A 24,390-nucleotide genomic window follows, 5' to 3' on the forward strand; every position below is an offset into this window, starting at 1 on the left:
AAAACCACCTGCATGGTTTCTGGAGCAGACCCGGGGCTGGATCCCCAGGGGGCACTCTTACAGCCCATGGTGTGTACCCACGAGTTGGAGCGGTCTAAGCCCTACGGTGCCAAGGTCAAAGGACACAAGGCAGGCAGGAAGCAAGGGAATGAGCGAGCAGCACGGGGGAAGGAGGAGGGAAGGAATAATCACAGGTTAAAGAGGTTAAGAGGTCAGGACTGCTGGAAGATGCCAATGGTCCAAAAAAAGGTCAGCTGTCAGTAGTAAATAAAAAAAATCCAAATCATCACCACAGAAGAGCAAAGCAAATAGGTTATATATTTATATCTCTCTCTCTCCCTTTCTTTGTCTGTGGTAAGAATTAGCTTCCCCTCCCTCAGAAACAAAAGAAGAAAGGTTTAGTTAAGTATTAGCAGCAAAGGGAACATTCATCAAACAAGGGGCTGCATCCATCATACCACGGTTACAAGTTTAGCAAGACCATTAGAAAGGCACATCACATCAATCACCCACTATTCAGGTTCATTTTGGGTTAAACGAAAAAAAAATCTGAAGTGGAAAATTCACAAATTATACAAGAAATAAAAATACACGACAACATAAACAAAATAAAAGGCAACAGAGAAAGCCAGTGGAGACTGAAAAGACTGAGCTATTGTTTATGTCTTCCAAAAGATATATGACTACTGAAACAATGTGCTATTGTATCTTCTTGACAGCGTCTGTTTTACTTCCGTGTTGCCTTTCACAACATGCACACACTGAGCATTATGTGTCCATGCATGTAGCCTATGTGTGTGTGTGTGTGTGTGTGCATCAGGTTGCTGTTACAGCGGTTAGAGAGATAAGATGTCCGAGCTTGTGTTTACGCATTGGATATAGGGTTTACATGTTGATAAAACGGACTCCTGGGTCACTGTGCACATGGAGGGCCTCTGCTTTGATGTGGGTTGAGATTTATAGATTCGGTACAACCGCCTTACACGAGCCGTCTAAAATAAATCACAAATCAATGAGAGCTGCTGGACTAACAGCAGTGTTAAATATTTAACTCTTGATATCCACATGCAATGTGGACATGGCAGCCAAACAGTGCAGTGGGGCAAAGTGCTCAAAACACAGTACCATCTGTCACTGCTGTATCCATCCACATAAAAAAAAATAACAATGGGTTTGTCTTTTTTATGCTTTCACAGAAAATCACCTGAATCCCAAAAGTACTAAGATATAATAAATTACGGGCTCATGTCTAGTTGCAGACGCTGTTTGATGACCTTACCTTGCTGCCAATGATGGAGCGGACCTCGTCGTCAGGAGAGGTGGGTGTACCGGAGATGTCGGGGTTACTGTTGCTAAGGCTACGGGAGCGGTTGAGGTTGAGGCTGGCTGGTCGAACAGCTGAGCGAGCCATGGTGGCATAGTGAACCGAACCTCCCAGCCCTCCTGGGCCTGGGACAACACACAAAAATGGAAAATTGGACAACTGGAATGTGAAGGGAATAATTACTATTATCAAGCCACTGGAAGTCCACTAACATGATGGTTGCGTGACTAACTCAACTCCACCACTAAACAAGAAGTCATTGAACCAAACCACAATGCTTCACCTCCCAGTTGGTGAACCCACAAGTTAAGTACTTCAACAATATAATCAATAATAAATGTATATAATGGTTTATGAGCTATTATGCGAGGTCTGCAGGAAGTCATGTCATCCAAAACACAAACCAAATGCCTTACCAAAATGCAATATTTACTTGAAGAACCAAATGTCATTTAATTTCAGAGGGAAAAACAATTATTCAGAGATTAAGATGCACAGTGGTGGAACATATCTACCTGTTAAAGATGAGTTGGGGTCTGTAGTGGGCAGGCAGAGGACAAAATGGATGTGGGAGGAGAAAAAGCAAAAGATAAAAAGAAATAGAAGAAGAAAAATTATGGCAGGTAGGTTTGATCACAGACACCCAGTGAGGGTGAGACGGGGGTTGGATGAAGTTAACATAAAAGTAGAAACCAGAAAAACAGATATAGAATAAAAGGAAAATGTCAGGAGGCTAAAAGTATTGATCATTAAATACCTGGCGATGGTGAGTTGGGGTCAGCACTGGGCAAACGGAAGACGTAGTGGATGTACGAGGACAGCAGGCTGTTGCGGCCATGCATGTCCTGGCTGGTATCCAGGTACTTGTGAAGACGATTCACTATGGATGCCATGACCTCAAAGGATGCCTGGCCCAGATTCACTAAACACAGACACGTGCCGACAAACACACACGCAGGTTCAGACAGAAGCAGAATGACATGTATGCAAAAATGCAGACATGGACAAAGTGCAGTGCAGAAACACACAGTTGTGTGTGTTCTGTGAGTGCACAGGATCACTGTAAAGCACTGCCTCTAATGGCTTTTTAGTTAACTGTACTATAGTAACATACCTATCTGTCCGGCAATGACTGGCGGTCGCACCACGAGCAACACCAACTTGTCGAGCAGAAGGTGAAGGAATCGAACCACTGGCTCCAGCTGGGAAGAGTTGAGTGCTGCTATACTGGACTTGAGCTCAGTCTCCAGGTTGTTCTCCATGATGCGCATGTCTCCTATCCTGACTGGGAACATGTGTTCATCCAGGGCATGTACCAAGGCAAAGAACTTATCCAGGTACTGGTCCTGGGGCGAGAAAGCGGGAGAGATGGGTGTGCAGGAGAAGAGAAATGAGAATGAAAAATTTTTGATGAAAACAGATAGAAGACAAGACAAACAGAGGACAGAGAAAGAGAGTGATGGTAAAAGAACAGAATCAAAGAGGAAAAGAAAGAGATAACAAAGACAGATGCAGAGAAAAGAGAAAACAAAGAGAAGAAACAACATGGTGTTAGAGAGAGAGAAAGATGAAGGAGAAAAAACCCATAAAAGGGAAGGGGTGTCAAAAAACAAAAGTAAGCTTGGATCTACTTGTCCTTAACTCTGCGCCGGCAAGTTGGCTCACTGAGTGGAAACCGCAAAACGAACATTACTACAAGAACACAGTAGAATCCAGCAAGTCTAATCTGTGCCAGGAACAGTGATTTATGAGCACATTAGTCCCAGTTAGGCTCCTAGGGACCACAGTCAAGCACTCCACACTACAGCCAACACAGAGATGGAGTAGACCTCAATAATTTACTGGCGTGGCGAGCCTTACCCACTAATGGACTGGTGCTTGGGAGGAATTACTATTTAAGTGTGAAAACACTGTGTGGTTGTTCCTTCTTACTTACTGTAATTGAAATTTTAAATGATTACCTATGTGTGATGCTTACGAAAACGATTCAGTTGTACATATTATAATAAAGCTGTTCTTCTTCATTCCTGAAAAACAAGTTCTTTGGGCACAATGACGTTTTAAATTACAAGCATTCTCAGTCTGCTCAAATATATACAGATGATATCAACTTGAAAGATGGATCAGAGTATTGAGGATGAGAGGTGATGAGGATCAGTCCCTGTTACCTGTGTGTGGATGGTTGAAACAGCCACCACTTCCACATTGAATACTCCTCGATGGTTATCCACCCACTTCATCCCTGGTAGAGGAACCTGAAGTACAGTAATATCCAGGTAAATGTGTGCTGCACTGGTAAAACGACCATTTCACAAACAGTAAAAATGAAAGATTGGCCACTTTGTGTGGAACGACGTCGATTCTGCATATAATAAAAAAGTTGAAAGTCAGCTCCAAAGCCTTTTACATCTCATCCAAAAATTACAGGGGTGGAAGATGTTGCTTTTGTCTAGAAATATCACAGAAGATGCTCTGAGTATCCATGATATCATGCATCAGCATGATATACTGTATGTCTCAGGCTCTATCCTGAAAAAAACACTTACAGGACTTAAAGGACTCTGCTTAAATACTTAAGTTTGGTTGTCTGTAGGACTCCAGTCCCTTATCAAGCATAAAACATTATTGAGGAATTTGTAAAGCAAGAACTGCAAACTTTGACAAAAAAAACTTGTCCCTTAAAAACTTGCATTCTTAAAAAACAGTGTCTTACATCTGGGGAAAGAACAGAGTAGGATTGTGGTGGTTTTTCCAGAGAAACGGGCAGACAGAAGTGTCCCGTCCGTAGACGGCCGTTCTGCAACATGGGGATCCACTAGAAGGAGGAAGAAAACACAGTACACATTAGGATTTTCCATTTAATACATATTTCAATTTCATTGCTGTCTCTTTAAAGGTTCAAAAGTATATTTGCACATGTGTTGTTTAAGTGCCAGTGACCGAGTGTGTGTGCCTCTGTGGACACGAGAATGACCCCGTGTGTGTAATAACTGTACTGTATCCCCTCTAGAATTTGTCTTTTACTCTTTTACTATGTCTTAACTGATATTTATCCTGTTTAATATGTATGTGTGTGTGTATATGTATATATGCATATATATAAGCATGCATATGTATATATATATATATATATGTACGTGTGTGTGTGTATCTATGTGCTTGTGCATATGTATATATCTGTATCTATGTTTTACATTTCTTTTGTAAAGCACTTTGAGCTGCATTTTATGTCATGAGAGGTGCTCTATAAATAAAGCTTATTATTACTATTATTATTATTATTATTATTATTATTACTCATGATTGTTGCCTACCGTGTATCCCACAGGGGTCTCCAGTGGTGTGTTCTGCTTCTGCTGGCAGCTCACATGGTAAAAGGTGAAGAGAATGTGGTGGTGGTCTGACAGGGAGGCAGGCAGCTTGATCTTGACCTCATCATGAAAATCAGGGGATCTGATGACAATCAGTCAAAACAATATAGTGCTATTCAACAAAAGCTGCCCTAGAGTCAAAAAATTCACAAAATAGGAAAGACATCCAAAATAGATATGTTTCAGAACAAGCTAGACAGGTTAATAGTCCCTCATTAAAAGTCTATTTTTGCATTAAGACTACACGTGTGCAATAGCTTTTCTGTACTGATTGCCTGCTATGTGGTCAGCACCTCCTCAGTACTGGTATGCACTCAGCAGTACATGTTGGGATAGACAGTGGAGCTGGGTGCGTTCTCAGCTAGGTGGCAGGCAGGGGCAGGGACAAGCGCATGCTGACCGCTGGCACCGTGAACTGGTTCTAGGGATGAGGAACTTCACCTCTGGTGGGGAAGGAGCCGGACCTAGTGCGGGAGAGGCGGAGCGCTATCAACTTCATATAGCTGAGCTCACCTCTGCACAGCACCAAGTCTGGGACCAAACTCCTGGACAGGGGCTGGACTCTCCTCCTCCAGTGTTGGCCAAGGTAAGAGGTGCCAGGCAGATGCAGGGATACTCATGGGCTGCTGGCTGAGCATCTCTATGCGACCATGTGTCGCTGAGAGGAAGGCTCTGACTGTTGTTTGTGCATATGCACCAAACAGTAATTTGCAGTATCTGGCCTTCTTGGAGTCTCTAGGTGAGGTCCTGGACAAGGCACCCCCGACGGACTCCATAGTTCTGCTGGAGAACTTCATCGCTCACCTTGGCAATGATGGAAAAACCTGGATGGGGTAACTGGGACTAACGGCCTCCCTTTTCTGAACCCAAGTGGTGCTTTGTTATTGGACTTGTGCGCTAATCATGGACTGGCAGAAACAAACACCACATTCAAGCATAGGATGATTCATAATTGCATTTGGTACCAGAACACCTTAGGTCAAAAATCGATGATTGACTTTGTGGTCATATCATCTATGGTCACAAGCTTTGGGTAGTGATCAAAAGAATGAGATCACGCATACAAGCAGTCAAAATGAGTTTCCTCCATAGGGTGGCTGGGCTCATCCTTAGAGACAGGGTAAGAAGCTCAGGGTAAGGAGCTCAGACATCCGGAGGGAGCTTAAAGTAGAGCAGCTGCTCCTTTGCATTGAAAGGATCCAAGCTGAGGTGCTTCTGGCATCTGATAAGGATGCCTCCTTGGGGCCTCCCTTTGGAGGTTTTCTGGTCACATGGAACTTGTAAGGAGACCCCAGGGTAGACCCCAAACACACTGGAAGAATTACAGTATATATTTCATTTGGCTTGGGAATGCCTCAGGATGCCCCAGGAGGAGCTAGAAGACACTACTGGGGATAAGGACATCTGAACTACCTTAGTCTGCTGCTACTGTGACCCCTCTCTGGATAAGCAGCGAAAATGGATGGATAGATGGGAAATCAGTCATAAATATCTATAGATCCTCATTTAGTTTCCAATATGACTTTTTTATGACTTGTTCTCGAAAGTACTGTGAACAGTTTGCAAAATGCTGTAATTTTTTCTAGTCAGGCTTACACCCTGTACTAGCTATAGACTTGCATATTAACACATTTCCATTCCTGCAAGTACAAATATGCAAATCAACTGAAATCTCCATATATTCTATTTCCAGCTGGGTCCATTTATAACTTTGAAATCTCTGTCTTAAGGCAGGGCAGTGGTTCACAGTTGAAGTCAAGTGATATAAAAAGAAAGACATTATATAACGCATCATAATTCACTTCAGCTGAATTCTTTATAGTCCCACAGGAGGACATTTTGTCTGCAAGCCAATGCCCAGAAACAAACAACCCACAACTACAGCAAACCCACTAGGATTGCCTTGACGCTGCTTAAAAAGTTCACAGAAGGGCCCTCATTTCTCATGGGTACAAACATTTTGGTTCTGGAACAGAAAAGGAAAAATCCTCAAGGAAAAACAGCACCAGGAGAAACTTTTCTCGCAGTGGAAAAGATAATGTGCTATTGGCTGAGCACATAACATCAAACATCAAAGCCAAAAGCAGATACGAGCAAAAAGGTGGAAGCTTTCCAGAATTACAAAACATCTCTTATAAAAGAGACCCGTTTCATTTCCTTGCTATTAAATTTCTCTTTTTATTTGCCTTTAAGAGCTTTGACAAGAGAAATATTATGCCATTTCTGAGTGAAATGCAAACTGTAAATGCAATTACCTATAAGCACTTCTAAGGCCAGAAAAAGTCTTGATGTGTGATTGTCCTAGTCACAGTGGTACATTCGTCACAGGCTGATTAATTTTAGCCTTGAAGGTGTGACCCCTGGGTGACAAATGACAAACCTCTGGATGTCATAAAAAACACCTAATAGTGGTGATAAAATATTAGAGTCCATCAGCTCTTATCTAGAAATGGAAGAAACTTGTGCCAAGGGCACCACTTGAAAATATCCAGAGGGTTGACTCAACCCATTCTTTAATGGATGCCATCAAAGGCGGGGTAGTGAAAGTATAAGACTACATGCCATTCTAATGTTGAATTAAAGGAGAATTGTGAGTTTAATTACCAATCGTCTAATCTCATGATAATAATGGAGGCTAGGCATTTGAGATTTTCAGATTTTTTCAGTTAACAAAGCACCGCCAACAAGGCCATTTCATAAATCATATTGTGATAACTCTATCATAACAGTTGTTAGAAAAGTGAATGAATATATGGAGCTTTACATGGAGCTTCAGGTGAAAAAGTATGGATATTTGGATAAATATCTACTTTTCCAGCCCAATAACTTATATTTTCAATTGACTAACTTCTTGAATGCTCCAGTTCATTTTTGATTACAGGTTCCCAGCAACACACTATAGAGACTATTCCAACCAAAAGATGCCACACGCACTTACCTGTTATGGTACACTACAGCAGTGTAGGCCTCTTTAGCAAAATCCGCACAGCTAGACTTCCCAAATATCACCTAGGGGATACAAAAAAAACACTTATATTGACATTGACTAAAACACATTGTATTTACTCAGAGCATTTTGGTTATACAGCTGTAGAATAATGTTGTTGCACTGCACAGCTGTACCATACAACTTCAGTCTTACCAAATGCGACTACACTGTCGAAACATGACACATCGAATGGTAAAGATGTTACGTTGTGAACATAATGAGAGTTACAGCTAAGATAGAGCACTTATGGTGCTAAAATAAATTCAAAAGCCAGAATTGTTTTATTTTAACTTATAACATTTTATCATAGCATACCGGCATGGCATTATTTGGATCCTCTCCATTCATAAATTGCACTTTCACTGTGATGTTGCGGGCAGAACCTTGGCGGTTGGCAAAGTTAAGACTCTGAGGGTTCACATACAGCAGGTTCCTGGAAAATGAACATGTACACAGACACAAACAAAGAGAAAACAAGGCACGTCATATATTATGTCATACAAGTTACTGCCCTAAAGAAACATGACAAAATATAAAATCTGGTGTTAATGGCAAAGTAAAAAAAACTAAAACACTAAGTTTGGCAGTTTTTTTTTTCCATCAGAAAAACTGTAATGTTCCCATAAAGACTACTTACTATGATGTTGTATGCCATGCAATTTACATATATAATTATTGTACATGTGTAAAATGCATACCGTAATTCATACTATGTATAGTACTTTATACTGTATTATATAGCCTAATTACAATTTATGGCAGGGTAAAAGGATAACTATTTTACAAATAAGCAGGTGAGTTGAACATCCATAATACATCTGTTAATATTACATAGTAACTAAGTTATCATATGAATAATAAGTACAGTATAAGCACAGTAACAAGTTTCTCCCATTTCACTGTGTGAAACTTCTTCTGCCATTATTGACATCCAAACCAAACATTTTAAAAAAGTGCTTGACCTAGTTACCTGGCATAGTTACATCAGATTCCAAAACCAATAAATGTAAGGGGGCAAGGCCACCATGGACACTAAACCCTACTCTGATTGGTAAATATGGAAGGCTTGGCCTGTCAAAAAGATGGGAAGTGCAACCTAAAATGTTTCAAAAGAGGTGGGCAGACAGGGGGACAGGGCAGAGTTTGACTCACTGGGGATTGTTCTCATGCAAAACAGGTAACATTAAAGAAAAGACCTTTGTCATGACCGTGCCAACTATTTTAACCCTTTGCAAGGTGTAGCACAAACCATTATGGCTTGAGAGGACTAGAGGTTGAGCCGTAAATAGAGACATCAAAAGAAAGCAACCATTGCGTAAACTCAAATTACATTACATATACAGAAAACTTTCTCCCATGTTAAATTGTACTGTAGGCCTAGGATGATTTAGCCTCCCAGCTAAAAATATTGACTTTTATTGTTTGAAATAAACCTTTTAATAAAATACTTAAAGTGGTTTGGATATTTAAATCCTGGTCATTGTGGTCAACACACTCAGCTACGATGAAAGTAATGATACCATACTTTCAAAAACGCTGGTTACTACCGCTGTATGTCAGGAAGATGGGTGTCCCAGAATAGGAAGTGCAAAGTAACCCGAGATCAGCTGACAAACCGCAATGACGTAGTTGAGTCAGTGGGGGATGGCTCCACAGAGACCACAGCTGGAATCACATCTTACAAGGAGGCGTGGGAATCTCTCTGGTCTGATAATTAGAATTTTACTCTTTACTTACTCTTCTGTTATCCTCAAACTATCATGTCCTCACAAGTTTAATAGCAGCTTTAAAGTGGGTTGTTGAACTAAAATAGACCCCAAAATGGCTTTACTGCAGCAAAGCTGGAATATCCATCGAAGCACAAATGAAGTATCACTAATCGGTCAGTTCATCTCATCAGATTTAACTTAATAACACACACATGAAGACAGTTAAGGCAAACTATACATGGCCCTCGGAATATTACAGCTCTCCAAATACAATCCCTCATGGCAATTATCTTCCCTATTTTGGGCCCAGAGGATACATAAGAGGACAAAGTCATTGTTTAAACGACTCTAAACACAGAGGTTGAGTTTCTCACTAACAGGCCAGGTGTCAAAGTAATTCTATGGAAATTCAGAACATGCAAAAAAGGAAAGGTAATAATGAGGTTGTCATGTTAGAGGGATGTACATCCACTAAAAGAGTTTGTTTTTGCCACTGACAGGCTCATTGATAAGTGTCCAACAACATTATGGAAAGGACCATACAGAAAAATAAAACATTTTTCTTTACCTTTCTCTTGATCCGGTCAGTTTGTTATTGTGTCTAAATCCAGTCAGTTTGTTATTGTGTCTAACCAAGTCTCACCCAAGAAGTCTCACTCTGCAATCTCACTAGAGGTGAGTTGTTGAAACCAGCTAAATATTCAGCCATGACAGAGTTGGAGAGAGGAGTGCCAGGAATAGTTTATTGTGTTGGAGTACAGAAAGCATAACTTAGTGTTATCTAAAAGATCTTCAAAGTCATGGCTCAATATTTAGCTGATTACGACAACAACTCAACTCTAGCAGAACAAGACTTCTCCTTCATCTTCTACCAAAATTTGACATAGAGTGAATATTATAGTTTTCATTGATGAGCACATTTTTACTGTTAATTTCTTTGAATTTAGTTAAAAATGAAGACGTTTTTCCACCCTGAATAATGACAGATTCAACTAATTAGGTGCTACAATATAGGGTACTAAATGCACACAAATGTGAACATGACTCTTTCACCTTGTGGTTAACAAAGAAGGGGCCAGTTGTAGAAGGGTATGCACACTATCCAATCATGGGACAAAGGACTGACACACAGTACATGTTATCAGAACAGTCCTCTTACCCAGAGGCCAACATAGGAGGTGATCAATGCATAGAGTTACAATGGCTAGTAGAGGTACATTAAGAGTATCTTTTGAATTACTTACATTTTGCACAATAATTATCAAAATAGCTACAGATACAACAGTATGGACACTTAAAATTTTGAATTAAATTAGAATGCAGAACTACCATTCTGAGGTTAACACTTCCAGAGAACAAACTTAGAATGTAGTTCAGTGTCATGTTAGTCATTTCTTCATTTGTTCCACTGCAAATGTGAATTTGGCCACAAACATGGGCAGAACATGCCAGCTCCACAGAGAAAGACCCCAGCGGGCTCAGTTGGGTTCAAACCCTTAAACCTCCTGCAGTGAAGCAACAGTGCTAACCACTGTGTTGGAACGAAGAATACAGAATATTATTACCAACTTTATGCTGATCAGGCAAATTCCTGGCACATTTTACTCATTCAAATTTTTTTTATTTTCCATAGAGCTCATTCTCTCTGCTCTAATCGTATGAAAAAACAGTAGGTCTTCATTAAAGAGAACTGAGGGAATTCATCCTTACAACCGCAAATAACTAGAAAGAGCTCATTAATTGTGTGGTATTATAAGGTGCAGTGTTTCCATGTTAAACCAAAGCTAGCCAGCAGCAATGTATGGGCCAAACATAACATTTTCTAGTATTTGTGACAATGTGAATGCTTTCATAATAATGTAATAATCTTTTCTTCCAGTATAGCGAGTGACTGATAAGCTAATATGGGAAAATATACTTGTTTTTGATTGGTGACGCAGCAAACAAATATCTTTGGCTCAAAAATATCATCAGTACCATCAAAAAAATGATTCAAAATTTGGTCAACTAATCGGCATAAATAAAATCAATTAACTCTATAAAAGGTTCCAACAACAAAAATCAAGCCTTGATTAATCAATAAATACAATGACTGAACAACACAGCAATTATCTGGAAGGCCTTTTCCTCCTACACAGCAGGCCATGCATCAAGATACATACTTTACTTTACAGATAGCAAACTATGTAGTGTGGAGTGTCAAAAGTATATACATTCATATTTTAATTAAATACTACACTGAGTCATTTCACCGATTAGTTCCTCCTCACACTCTGGCTGAAGGTGGGCATATTTCAACAACATTGCAAGTCTGCGTGAAACAACTTACTAAGAATTCCCCATAAAGATTGTTTTTTTATGACAGGACTCGGTGTGTGGGAATGATCCTTTTAAAGCTGCAAGTCTGGTGGCATTAAAAATATTGCACAAGGCATGACAAACTTGAAAAAAAATGACAAGGCTGAGCAATAAAACCAAGATGATGAGTACACACTGTCCAAACTCTCCAACATCATTCATGCCCAAGAGCTCAACCCTGGCACAGATGACAGACCCACTTCCCTCCCCACTCAAAGAGAGAAGAAGGAGAGGGAGAAAGAGAGCCTGGTGCTAGGCTGATTCAGCAGGATGCTAAATCAAACCCAAGAGCATTAATTACACACAACATTATCAATCAAAGCAAAGTGTGTGCAGGGTTATATGGTTTGAGATTGATCAGAATGACGATCCATCAAAAACCTGTGATGGCCATTGTTGGCTTTCTGCTGATCAGCTAAAGCTCTGCACCACAGATGGAGAACAGGGTAGGGTGTGGTATGGGGAGGGGATTGGGGTTAAATGGGTAGTAAAGAGAAGGGAGGGGGATGTAGTGTATATGTCATTTGCTCACTGCTGTGATTTGTTTGTTCAGGAGAGGGAGGGCTCCAGGGGATTTGGGAGGAGGTGGGGTACAGAGCTAAAACATAGTAGGGTTTAATGATCAGCTAATCCCCCCCCCTCCTCTACCGAGAGGGTAGTATATAACACAGGGCAGCCTGCTGCTCTCACATCATTTTAACAGCAAGAAAGTCTAGGTGGTATGCAGAAAAACAGAGCAAGAGGCAGTAGAGGAAAGCAAGAGCTGTGAAATAGCTACTGTTAGTTAGAAAATTATTGCTATTCCATAATCCAGGACTGGACAAGGAAATCATGATGAAGCTGTTTTGTCTGTTGCTGCTGTTAACCAGTTCCACTGCTGTTCTCCCTCTGGAAACTTCAGGTGGAGATGACAGCCCCACTCTGCCCTCCCTGGCCTTCACCACAGCACCAAACCCAACCGGGGCAAAGTCTCGCTTTGCTATGCTGGATGATGTTCGCCTACTTGCAAACGGCCTCCTTCAGCTAGGCCAGAGTTTACGGGAGTTCGTCCACAAGACCAAGGGCCAAATCAATGACATCTTCCAAAAGTTGAACATTTTTGACCGTTCTTTCTACCAGCTCTCGGTGGTCACATCAGAGATCAAGGAGGAAGAGGAGGAGCTGAAGAAGACAACCAGTTTCTTGAAAGCCAACAATGAGGAGATCAAGAACTTGTCACTGGAAATCAACTCTAAGATCAACAGCATCGTGCAGGAGCGTACACAGCTGCAGAGCAAGGTGGGGAGCCTTGAGGAAAGGCTGAAGGGACTGTCGCAGAGCCTGGTCCATGCTGACCAGCTCAGTGAAATCACAGCACTTAAGGTAAGAAGCTAACAAGTGCTGATGTGGTTCCTCAGAATTTCTAATTCAAGCATTTGCACGCAAGCGTTTGTGGAAGATATCAAAAGAAGTGAATGGTGAACAGACGTATCACTACTGCACCAAAAAGGTTCCCTCAAATCCAGTAAATGATGGAAATTAACTCACTTGATTAACTTTGAACTACCTTGGATAACAACACGATAATTATCATTGAGATATGTGTCCTAACTATCTGTTAAACTACTTTATCCAATTCCACTTGGGTGTTGTCAAAATACAGTACATGAAACATACAGGCTATAAGAATAAACACACATACATACTTATTCTTGCAGCAGGAAAGCTACTTTTTGTGTTCTGTTTCTTGTTATTGTTAATGATAGAATTTCTAGTGTTGCCCATTAAAAACTGCCCCAACTGGCAGTTATTAATGTGTTCAACTTTAATCACTGAATAGTTGCTCTAAAACATATGTGAACTAAAATACATATAAAAAGGTATAACAGACAAAGGTGATAATTAATGTTTTAACTTTGCATTTCAGGAGGTGATTGAAACTCAAGATAAAACAATCACAAATCTACTGAAAGCTGTTAAAGAGCAGCATGATCAGCTTGACCACCAGAAAATGAAGATTAAAAACCTGGAGGAAAAGGTAAACGACTGTCCTCTGCTCAGTCCAGTGTCAAATAAGCTACAAGATTTTCCCATGTTGTGTCAAACAGTTTATATAAAATTCTTCTTTAGGAAATGTATGGAGGGAGGGGACTCAGCTTTCTCTAGGGTTGACAACATAATTTAACTAATATTACAAGTTAACAATAATTTAATATAACAATTAATTTGCATTGTCTTTCAGCTCAGCTATGACAGTTTTCAAGATACAGTCGATAAGCCAATGGATTCAGACCCAACAGCTACAGATATGTTTGAATATCTGACAGGAAACTCAACTGGCCTGGACAGAAATGGTAACATTATTCAATCGTGTGTTATTGCTTATTTAAAAAGTTACACTAAAAATGAAATATATTAAAATAAAAGAATAATGCAAATGTTGTTGGGAAATTTGGATGCATTCATTTTTACTTTCTTCACTGTGTTTTAGATATCCCCATGGACTGCAGCGAGCTATTTGACAGAGAAGAGGCCAACAGTGGAATTTATGTTATCAAGCCAAACCAATCTGAGCCTTTCAATGTTTATTGTGAAATGGGTTCAGGTGAGTGAGCCTTCAGCCTTTTCGTGACGGCATCAAAATGTTTTTGTATTCAGAGGCGTTGACATTTATAAGATGTAACTTTGGCATTTAAGTACATGTCTCCATTCAGCAAAGAAGGAACAAAAAACCAAAAGGTTATCGAACTAAATAGCCACAGGAAAATGTACCCAAAGGGGCAGACAATAGGGTGGATATCCCTTTCACATTATCTATGATGAGGCTGCTTCCTGATCCTTGTGTAGAGTTGTGTATAACTTGTACAACAGCACCTTCAATTGAAATATACTTCCCATCCATTCTATAGATGGAGGTTCAACTGTCATCCAACGCAGGGTTGATGGTTCAGTGGACTTTGACCAGACATGGGAAAATTATGAAAAAGGCTTTGGAGATCTGGAGAGTAAGTACATTAAAAACTATATGTTAAATTCCAAAGATGCAATTTGAGCATTTGTCAAAACCACGGACAAGTTGAGAAAGGGCAGCTTTCCTTCCGCGTAATAAATACACATTTGTTAATAATCTGCTGCAGTACTGAATACATAAATAAAATACATAAAATACATGAATAAAAATATAAATACATTTTTATCTCGAAAAAAATTGAAAATTGGAGCATAGGAATATTTGTATTGATTTCTACCTTAACCTGCTAAGACTTTCGGGAGAAGGGAGCTTTTTGAAATACTTCCTGTTGGCCTGGTCACAGGAAACAGTCATTGTTGTATATTGGCCCTGGGCTGACAAAATGACTTCCTGTATTATCTTCCTGTACACAGCAAGTTTTGGCAGCATTTCCCTCCAGCACTCGCTAGGCTTTAAAAGCTTCTCATAGGTGCAGTCATTCCGAAGTAATGGCTCCTGCAGCAATGAATTTTTTGGTGTAACGTTCCTTCACTACTACCTACCTAATAATTATACCATACAAGTTACTACATGAACTCTAAACTTCTGTGGACGATACTCAATATAGCAAATACTGATAATATACCTCTGCCAGCTCCATGTAAGTGCCAAAAATATGCAGATTCCAGAAATAAGATCTGTTTCTGAAACGTAATAAGCTCTTCCTGATTTATGCCATGAACATGAATCTTTAAATTGAGTCTCATACAAATCGATTCATAACTTCTTGAGTTTACATACAGACAGGCCACCAATAGACTTCGGTGGCTATTGTTGGTGGTTACAAAAAATAAATCTTTAGGAGATTTAACAAGCTAAAAAATGATTGATGTGTTATGCAGAGGACTTCTGGCTGGGCTTAAAGAAGATCCACAGCCTTACACAACAGGGAGTTTACATCCTGCGTATTGATGTGGAGGACTGGAAGGAGGAGAAGCATTGGGCTGAGTACCGTTTCTCTCTGGAAGGTCCATCCAACCATTACACCCTTCATCTCAGCAACTTCTCCGGTGACCTGGCTGATGCCATGGCCAATAGCACCGGCATGAGCTTCTTCACAAAAGACAGAAATGATGATACCAAACGAAACTGCGCTCGCAATTACACAGGTAAAGAGCGACCAATGCCACAAGCTGAGTTCAGCACACCGGCCTCATATTGGCCTGCATCCTCACCTCATTTTGTGGAAACCAAGTTTTGTTTTTTACAACTTATGTCTCTTGTCATGACCCTTTGGCAGGTGGTTGGTGGTTCAGCGGCTGTGGAGAGACCAACCTTAATGGAAGGTATTTGTGGTTGAGGGCAAGGGGACGCTCTGTGAGAAGGAAGGGCATTTACTGGAAGCCTGGCAATGGGCCCCTGTATTCTCTCAAGATGACCAAGATCACCATTCGACCAGCCCGTACTACTGAAGGCTTCAACTGAACCTCAGAACTCATACCTTCTCTTAGAACACTACTGGCATTTTTCACGAACACTAACATCTGGTGCTTAGCCAATTTTGCACTTCTCCACATAAAATGGAAAAGTGCAAAATGAGATATCAAGGTCATAACACAGGCAATATATATGACACCGATTTCATTGCTATATTAAGCTGATTGCTTCCTAACACCATTTTGCCAGAGACTAGTGCTGACCAACAGATAAGTCAAACATGTCTGAAGTCAGAAAATGCTGAACTGTTGAAATGATGCAACAGTGCCATGCAGGCTGTTAACCTATTGGGTCTGATCCAGCAAGGACAGTAGAATTGTCATTATGCAACGTCTGCAATCACTTGCAAAACAGACATATTGATCCACATCAGCGACCTGATTCAGTGCTGGCTGCAAAATGTCAGTAATGCAGTAGAAGAGAGACTACAATGCAATTCCAAAACTGAAATTGCTTGGCTAATCTTTTCAGTGAATTTAAATGTATTTGACAGCTTCTATACTGATTGTATTTAAATGTGACTTTTATCTTTGTGATGTGAAACAGTTTTGCATGTTCCCAGGAGCTAATGGCACAAATACCAACAGGTTATCACATAAAGCATGCAACGTATATATAGCAAGTCATAGTTCAAAAGAAACACTGCATCTCCAACATCCTCAAAAGTACTCAGACTGGGGATTTCCAATTAAGGGCATGTCATGATTTCATTGTATTTTACACTGCTTCATCAAGGGTTTGGGGGCTATATAAACCATGTCAGCTTTCAAATTCAATACGAAAGATTGGAGATGCAAAGCTTTGACAGCGCACTAATAAGGTTTTTCACTTTGTCTGTTCTTTGTTTTTTTTTTACTCTGTTAAGTATTTAAACCATGTTCATGCTATTACATGAATTGTGCTGGTATTGTTAGAAAAACATAATTTCCGTGTATTCCTATGTTATTGAGTCATATTGACTCCTGTCCATTATCACAACATAACTAACTGTACTGTAAAGGTGTTTCATACTAACATTTCACCCTGACAAATAGCTAGGTGCTCTAATAACTCATATTTATGAAAACAAAATAAAAACGGACATGACTAAATGACTCTAATGTGTCAACATTTTTAAAGGTGAAAGTGGACATGCTCTACCTGATTTATAGTGGGTAATATATATATTTGTAACTTTGTATTGAGGAGATGAAGTGGCTCGATAAAAAAAAACAAGAAATGTATTTGATTGTAATAGTATTACATGTGAAATTAGGTACACCTGAACACTATAACAGTCAATAATACTGTTATATCTTCATTCACAATTTAAAAGCATGTCCTCACTGCTCAAGTTCGCTGATCTCATATATTTGACAATGACGTTAAAGAGAAAAAGAGTTATAGATAAGCATGTCAAACAGTTAGGTGTCCAGGAAAATCGGTGAAAAAAAGACCATTGATCCCAGACAACCTTATTTTTGGTAGCAAAAAAAAACAAGCTCAGAATGATAATTTAACAATTACAAATTCCTTTCACCCAGTTCAGCCGGGTCTCTGGAGGATCAATTAGGTCTGGCATTAGTTAATATGCAATAGGAATGCAACTGGTTATCTGCAGACAAACAAGGCCGGTGGCAGCGAGGCTGTGTCAGCAGCAGTGTGGTAATGAGAACATCTCTCCATATGACCTTGTCAAAAATAGCTCTTGGGCAAATGGAACACATCAGCAGTGCACAGGCAGACATCAGGTGAACATTAACAAAAGACAGTGTCAGTCATCACTGTCCAAAGCTGGAGGTAGTGTTTACTTAATTTTACGAGTTAAAAGATGTGTTTAATCATTGATTAAGGTTTTACTACTGGCAGCAATATCTCTCTGTAGTCCCAAGATACCTTAACAATTAATTATTAGTTAAAAAGCAATTACAATAAGATCATTACAATTAAAAAGTAAACAAGGCTATATTTCAATAAATTTCTAATTGATCAATTTAAAAGTTGCTTTAAAATTAACACTTAATAACAGCTTGTAACTAACTGACAGGTAATTCGGAGATAAAGCGTTCCACTGACATATGAATATACTCTTCAGACTAGATAGACTAAAATGAAAGATAAGACACAAAAGTTCAATTTTCCATACTAATAAGTGTTTTTTCCTGTACCTGTATGTGGTGTTTGGCACATAGACGTCTCTGGCGGGGAACTCCAAGATCTCCCTGGTGGGGCGTACCCTACTGTCCGGGTAAGGTTTAACCTGCAGTAGGTCAGGTGTCAAGCAATAGTGGGGGTTCTCTGGAGCTGGAGAAATGTCCAACTTCAACTGGGCTGTAGTGACAGTCACAAAGGACAGTAGGAGGGAGGAGTGAGTGTGACAAACACAACAGGAGGATGAAGAAGGAGGAGGGCGTAATAAATTCCAAACACCATCAGCTAACTTCTTCAAATTTCAAGCAGAAAAAATGGCAAATAGCGATGAGCATTGGGTAAATAACTACCAACAAGGTAAAGAAATAAAAGGAATAGTTCAGGTCTTTTCTTAACTCTCTCTAAGAACACTCAATTGATGTTTGTACCTGTGATGGGTCTGAGCCTCCTCAGTACTGAAGAAGGTCTTCTCATATCTGCTAGGAACTTATACAAGTCCTCATCACTCAGCCTGTCACCCTCCTAAAATACGAAAACAATGTTTTGAACATTTAAGAAAATTTTAAGAGACAAAGCAGAACACAATACAGTAAACTATGTGTTTATCGATATTCCTCTCTGTCTGTGAGCATGCTTTCTCGGATGTGAATAAAAAAAAATTTGTGCATGTAGTATAGCAGACCTGTTTGAAGAAGTTGGTGATGGTAAGTGTGGCAGGTCTGAAACCTGTAAGACTACATGACTCATCTCCACTGGTGGTTCTCTCCAGGGAACGCCTTCCCATGATGCTTGAGTTCCTCCGCTCTGACCATGAGCCTTTTCTCTCTGCAGACAGGCAGCGAATTCAGCATTTAAGATTTACCTTTGTTTTCACCTCTGCTTTTTGAAAGCTTTTTTATTGGGGGAAGCAACAATAAGCTCGAGATGAATGCCAGATATCTGTCCTATCTGACAGAAAATATACATCTCTCTGATCTGCCTAGCAACGAAAAGGCAGTCACCACAGTCAGCATCAAAGACCCCTTGTGAGGTCAAAGGTTGGACAAACACCAAAGGTTAAACTCAAAATAACACACGTGGAATCAACATGACTGGATTCTTTGTTTGAATGTTTTGCTATCTGTTTGAATTTGCTTTACTTACTATTTGTTGTTGGAAAGTTGTTTCTAGATAAAGACTTTAAAATGTGATAATGTACCAACGTGCCCATGAGCCTTCTGCGTGACTGTCAGACAGTTACAGTCTCTGTCCCCTGATAACTTAGATGTGACATTGAGACTGTGAGTGGGTAGAACCACAAAACCAAAAAAGGGAAGGACTATGTGCCTCCAAACAGTGACTCTTAATGACCTTACACTGAGATACATGCTGCATATTAACAGTTATAATCCAAAGAGTTGTGTTAAAGGGAAATGTCAGACCTGAGAGGCTCATCTCCAGCTCTGTATCTCTCTCAAGACTGCCAGCACTGTTGACGATGTTCATTAGGTGGATGGCGGTCCAAGCGAAGGGCATGCGGTAGCGGCCCAGCCGTTGGCAGAACTGCTCTGACTGGCTGCGGAGCTTCTCCAGCTTCTCTTTGTTCTATGACAAAAACATATGTTAACTACAATATCTGTGACTTTTAAAACAGAAAAAACAACTTACAAATGATAATTAAATTAGTTTATTTATTTATCAATTGAAAAAAAAAAAAAATTTGATTATATACTGTGCAAAATTTTGGTGAAGAAATGCGTAGCACTCCAAGGAGCATGGAGTTTTATAACTGAATATGTGGCTAACAAAGTGGGCTATGAAGACAATACTTATTATCTTATAACATAATGTTTTAATACTATAATAATATATATGAGACGATACTCTATATACTATTTTATGTGCCATTCAAGCTCACACTGATCGTATCGTACCTTGGCAGCGTCTGACTCTTTGAAGACCATGTAGGGTTCAGCACATTCTCCAATATCACCTTGCTGCAGTACCTTTTCCAACTGGGAACAGAACACACACAGCTTTCTGTCACCACACTCACACACTGCAATGAAGTGATCACACAGGACAAAGACCTACTCTCAAATCATTTTTTTAATATTATTTACATTATTATTACCCAATGCTTTATTTGCAAAACCGCACTTAGCAAGACAGAGGAAATAATATCATAATTGTCTGACCTTGATGACCAGGAAGACGTCCTGGGAGGGGTAGGTGATGGAGAATATGGCAGAGCGTGCCAGCGTGGAGATGGCTGCTGTCTGAATGTGCGGACGCAGCATCGCCTTGGTCGGCTCTGAGTTTAAGTCGAAGAAAAAGTTCTCTGATATCTGCGGGGCGCATGCAAACAGACAAAAAGGTAATTATCACATGATTATAACATATATGTAAAATGCACAGTAATACTATGACCGTAACATGGCAGCCATCATAATCCAAATGTAATTCTTTAGTGAATGGATGTGTTACTGCGATCTGATCTATTGCTCACAGTGGCTGACAAACATGATAACACTTCAGTGACAAATGACCCACTTGTGAAATAATGGGGCTCCTGTGCAGAGCAATACATGTGAGAGATCTACTTATCAGGGCAACTGCTACCCTCTAGTGTTTGTCAGCTGGAGGGGAGAAGAAATAGGCAGCCGGTGCATGGGCTTTCTTAGATAGATACATAGTTCCAGTGTATGATTTAGCTGCATTCCTACAAGCATAACAGGGCCACAACATAAAATTTTATAGTCCACACATCAAATTCACTTTGGCCTCCCAACAATTTTAATGGTTTGCAGAAGTGACCCAACAACTCAGGGCTGACGTAGCACTGAGGAAAGCATAACAGCTTACCTTTTTCTTTTCCTTGACATCGTATAAGGCCAAACTAGCAAATATGGGTTCAATTTCGATCTCAAACCTTCAAGGGGAGAGAAAAAGGAGTGGGTCAGCAGAAAGCAGCAGTTAAATAAAAGAGCTAAAAGGTTTTTTTTCTGAAAAGGCTGTCCACCACTTACTTCAAGGACAAGCACTTGACGAGTAGCCTCTGGCCAAAGTGTTCTTTGGGTACTTCAGGCACGCAATGGCGCTCAATGGGCTCCTCCTACACATTCACATAGAACACCAAATACAAAAACATGAAACTATCAGAAGAATTATGAGTATCTGTGTGTGCATGCTATTTTATGCATGACAAAGTAAGTTACAGATCTTGGGGCTGATTTGAAACACAAAAAATTAGTTCATTGGCTTATTTGGACCCAGTAACCAACAAAAAATGTGCTACAGATTCATAATATTGCATGATGAGATTTAATGTTGACTGTCAGAAAAGGATTCCAGCAAAGAGGGATGGAGGGGTATACTGGACCTCGTCAAGGGCGGGGTGCAGAGCAAAGAGTTCACGGTGGCGGTTGGCCTTGCGCTGATCTTCATTATGCCTGTCAATCTCCTCATTGGGGGCACGGTCGAGGAGGTGAGGGAGGAGGGCATCAGGGACGGAATTCTTCAAGTCAAAGATGCTGCAGGCCCAGCTGCCCCGTGGCGTGTCGTCTATGGACATTGACCGGCGCTTCAGGTCATCCTACAGAACAACAAACATATATCAATATGAGCACCATAGGCGGACCATCTCAACACACAGTATCAAAGTATGTATGGTCATCCAAAACCTTAAACTTCTCATGTGGGCTTTTAAACATTCCATCCCATGACACAGGAGATTTTTGTCAGTCCACAAACTTTCTTGTCCAACTGTTTTACTACTGAGTGATTCAATACCTGGTCATCCTGGTAGCTGCTGTTGTCTGGCATCTCATCAGCCTCAAACACTTGTTTGGGCAGTCCTTTCTGACGCTCCTTCTGCTTATCCAGAGTGTTGGGGTTGAAGCCCGTACCAAGCTTGTGGTATCTGAAGAAAGCAAGCAGTCATTTAGGACACAGTGATTAACTTAACAATATTAATTAATGCTTTCAGATAAAATCTCAATTTTAGTGAGTTAACAATTGTAATCAACGTATAAAAAAATGGAATAATATCAGACAGTGAGGCCTTACTTTCTGTTGACGACAGCCCAGTCTTCTGTGTAGGATCTGACACAGTCTCTGACATGAGGATCAGTGTCCCTGCAGCCAGACAGATTCAATCAATCAAACAAGCTTTATTTCAATAGCAAAAGTCAGACATGAAATACATTAGAGTGGGTGACTAAAGATGACGGGCTACCAGGCCGATGTCATTTAATTTTTCTGCTACATCAAACAGTGAAGTACACAATGTTTGTGCCACTACTTCAGAAATGCCAAGAGACAGAGCTAAGTAATGACATTAAATCCATAAATCTTTCATCTTTAATCATTTGATGCTGCTTTTACAATAACTAAAAGGCAGCAATAATAATAGAAAAACTTACAAAACTCACAGCATTACACAGTCACTCAAACCAAAGCATGGAGGCCAAATCCTAAGATTTCTTCAAATGGAAGTAAAAATGTCTTTGCTTTTCCTCAAATAGCAGTGCTGTGATGTAACAGCTCTCCTTCTTCTTACGTCACTGTAACCTCTAAAAGTTTCCACAATCGAATAGAATAGAATAAGAAACACATGAAAAAGCAGTGTTCTTTTTTCCTGTAGATAGGAAATTGATTTGTATAATTAGATTACAGTGATATAAGAGACTTCCTGCATGCAGTATCTAATACAATGCAGCAAGAAGGGCTGAAAACATTTACCATGAGTGACTTAGGAAGTCAAAAATGTCTTGTTCCCAGACTTACTGTATTGCAGATATATATGCTATCTATCTTCTCTCAGTGTGTTTGATTAAATCTATAACAAAACATCCATTTACTGATTGTTTATTTAATGTATTATCAAATTAAATCATTTAATAAATGTATAAAATTTTAAGTTATTTATCAATGTATTAATTACTACTATAATTTATTGATAAGTAAAGTACTTTCTAATCCCTTGATTGTCCAGTTAATCTAAACACTTGCTAGGCTGTCTAGTTTTTTTCTCCTGTAAAAGCATTTTGAGTGTCAGGACCTAAACATTGTCTGAGTAAATAAGGTGTGAAACTGAGCACATCTCTGCACTTGCTACAACAATTTCTTACAGCTATCTGGCACCCTTACCCTTCCTCTGGGACGGCTTGTACCACTGTGCGACACTCCCTGGGTGTGTAGATGACCTCAATGTCATCAGGGGGAAACTCAATCAGATCTCTCAGGGGACCTGACTCAACGATGGGAGGGTGAGTGATGAGGTACTCCTCGAAATCCACTGGCTCCACTGCCTCCGTGAGAGGAACCTAGTGGGCGATGAGAGGGAGGTAGAAGTTAATTAGCTGTACAGACGCAGTCAGCTGTACAGTTCTCATGTATGCACCTCTTTTTTTTATTGTACATTTAAGTCTTGGTGCTTTAGAGTACTGATTCCCCACACAGCCTCAGAGCAGCGTAGTATGAATTGTTACTTATTCTATGAATCTGCACCACTGCCAGCATCAACAGGTTGAAAATACAAGGTAATTTCTGCTATTTCTGTTAAGAGAGTTACTCTAGCTTATAAATGATCTTTAATTCTTAATAGAACACATCTGTGATAGGGCATTGTGATTGCGATATGAGTCACGATTTAAGTGGGAATGGCAATTTTTTAAATTTTGATTTGATTTATTGAACAGGACAGTGCGCAGTATTAAGCATAAATGATGCACTGCACCGGAGTTAGCTTGAAGCTAATTTGCATCCGTAGTTTTTGGATTTCATTTTCACTGAAAAAAAAATATAAAAATGATGATGATGTTTTTGCTAAGGTCTGTACCAAACAAGCATGTTCCCTTACACCTGGAGAATATGTTTTGAAGGCTGGGGCATCTCTGTGGGACCACAATGCTTCATTTATAATGGTATGTTGTGACATATTTTACCTTTCTCAAAAAAATTGCAGCTCCTGCAATTTGGATATTGCATTTGGTCATATTGCAATTTTGATAATATTTCGATTAATTGTTCATCCCTAATCTGTGATACAGGCAAATGCTTTATAATGCCCTCAAGCAGATACAAGTAGCCAGATAAGCAAC

At 39.9% G+C, this 24,390-nt stretch overlaps 2 protein-coding genes across 19 annotated transcripts in view; one reads left to right on the forward strand and one right to left on the reverse strand.

The window, feature by feature from the left end:
* dock7 (dedicator of cytokinesis 7) overlaps positions 1-24,390 on the reverse strand; it is a 50,852-nt gene that overhangs the window by 20,210 nt on the left and 6,252 nt on the right. For 11 of the 18 annotated variants that reach the window (XM_067596416.1, XM_067596415.1, XM_067596411.1 and 8 more), the window contains exons 3-23: positions 23,438-23,613; positions 22,355-22,423; positions 22,079-22,208; positions 21,669-21,881; positions 21,316-21,401; positions 21,152-21,218; positions 20,485-20,634; positions 20,221-20,301; positions 19,729-19,891; positions 18,990-19,132; positions 18,736-18,829; positions 18,325-18,487; positions 8,000-8,117; positions 7,634-7,704; positions 4,639-4,777; positions 4,038-4,139; positions 3,493-3,579; positions 2,439-2,670; positions 2,082-2,246; positions 1,840-1,860; positions 1,280-1,449 (exon numbers count right to left, since the gene is read on the reverse strand). In XM_067596416.1, the coding sequence (XP_067452517.1) occupies positions 1,280-1,449; positions 1,840-1,860; positions 2,082-2,246; positions 2,439-2,670; positions 3,493-3,579; positions 4,038-4,139; positions 4,639-4,777; positions 7,634-7,704; positions 8,000-8,117; positions 18,325-18,487; positions 18,736-18,829; positions 18,990-19,132; positions 19,729-19,891; positions 20,221-20,301; positions 20,485-20,634; positions 21,152-21,218; positions 21,316-21,401; positions 21,669-21,881; positions 22,079-22,208; positions 22,355-22,423; positions 23,438-23,613 (2,640 nt within the window). Of the gene's footprint in view, positions 1-8; positions 102-1,279; positions 1,450-1,839; positions 1,861-2,081; positions 2,247-2,438; positions 2,671-3,492; positions 3,580-4,037; positions 4,140-4,638; positions 4,778-7,633; positions 7,705-7,999; positions 8,118-18,324; positions 18,488-18,735; positions 18,830-18,989; positions 19,133-19,728; positions 19,892-20,220; positions 20,302-20,484; positions 20,635-21,151; positions 21,219-21,315; positions 21,402-21,668; positions 21,882-22,078; positions 22,209-22,354; positions 22,424-23,437; positions 23,614-24,390 lie in introns of all 18 variants that reach the window. The other 7 variants (XM_067596410.1, XM_067596409.1, XM_067596406.1 and 4 more) reach the window with 3 other exon arrangements.
* Positions 12,429-17,271, forward strand: angptl3 (angiopoietin-like 3). Its single transcript, XM_067596396.1, has 7 exons — positions 12,429-13,113; positions 13,658-13,768; positions 13,973-14,084; positions 14,222-14,335; positions 14,640-14,735; positions 15,583-15,849; positions 15,981-17,271. Exons 1-7 carry the CDS (start codon positions 12,583-12,585, stop codon positions 16,163-16,165), a joined length of 1,416 nt encoding a protein of 471 aa, XP_067452497.1. The 5' UTR covers positions 12,429-12,582; the 3' UTR covers positions 16,166-17,271.

The sequence above is a fragment of the Thunnus thynnus genome, chromosome 8, assembly GCF_963924715.1.
Source record: "Thunnus thynnus chromosome 8, fThuThy2.1, whole genome shotgun sequence".
NCBI lineage: Eukaryota > Metazoa > Chordata > Actinopteri > Scombriformes > Scombridae > Thunnus > Thunnus thynnus.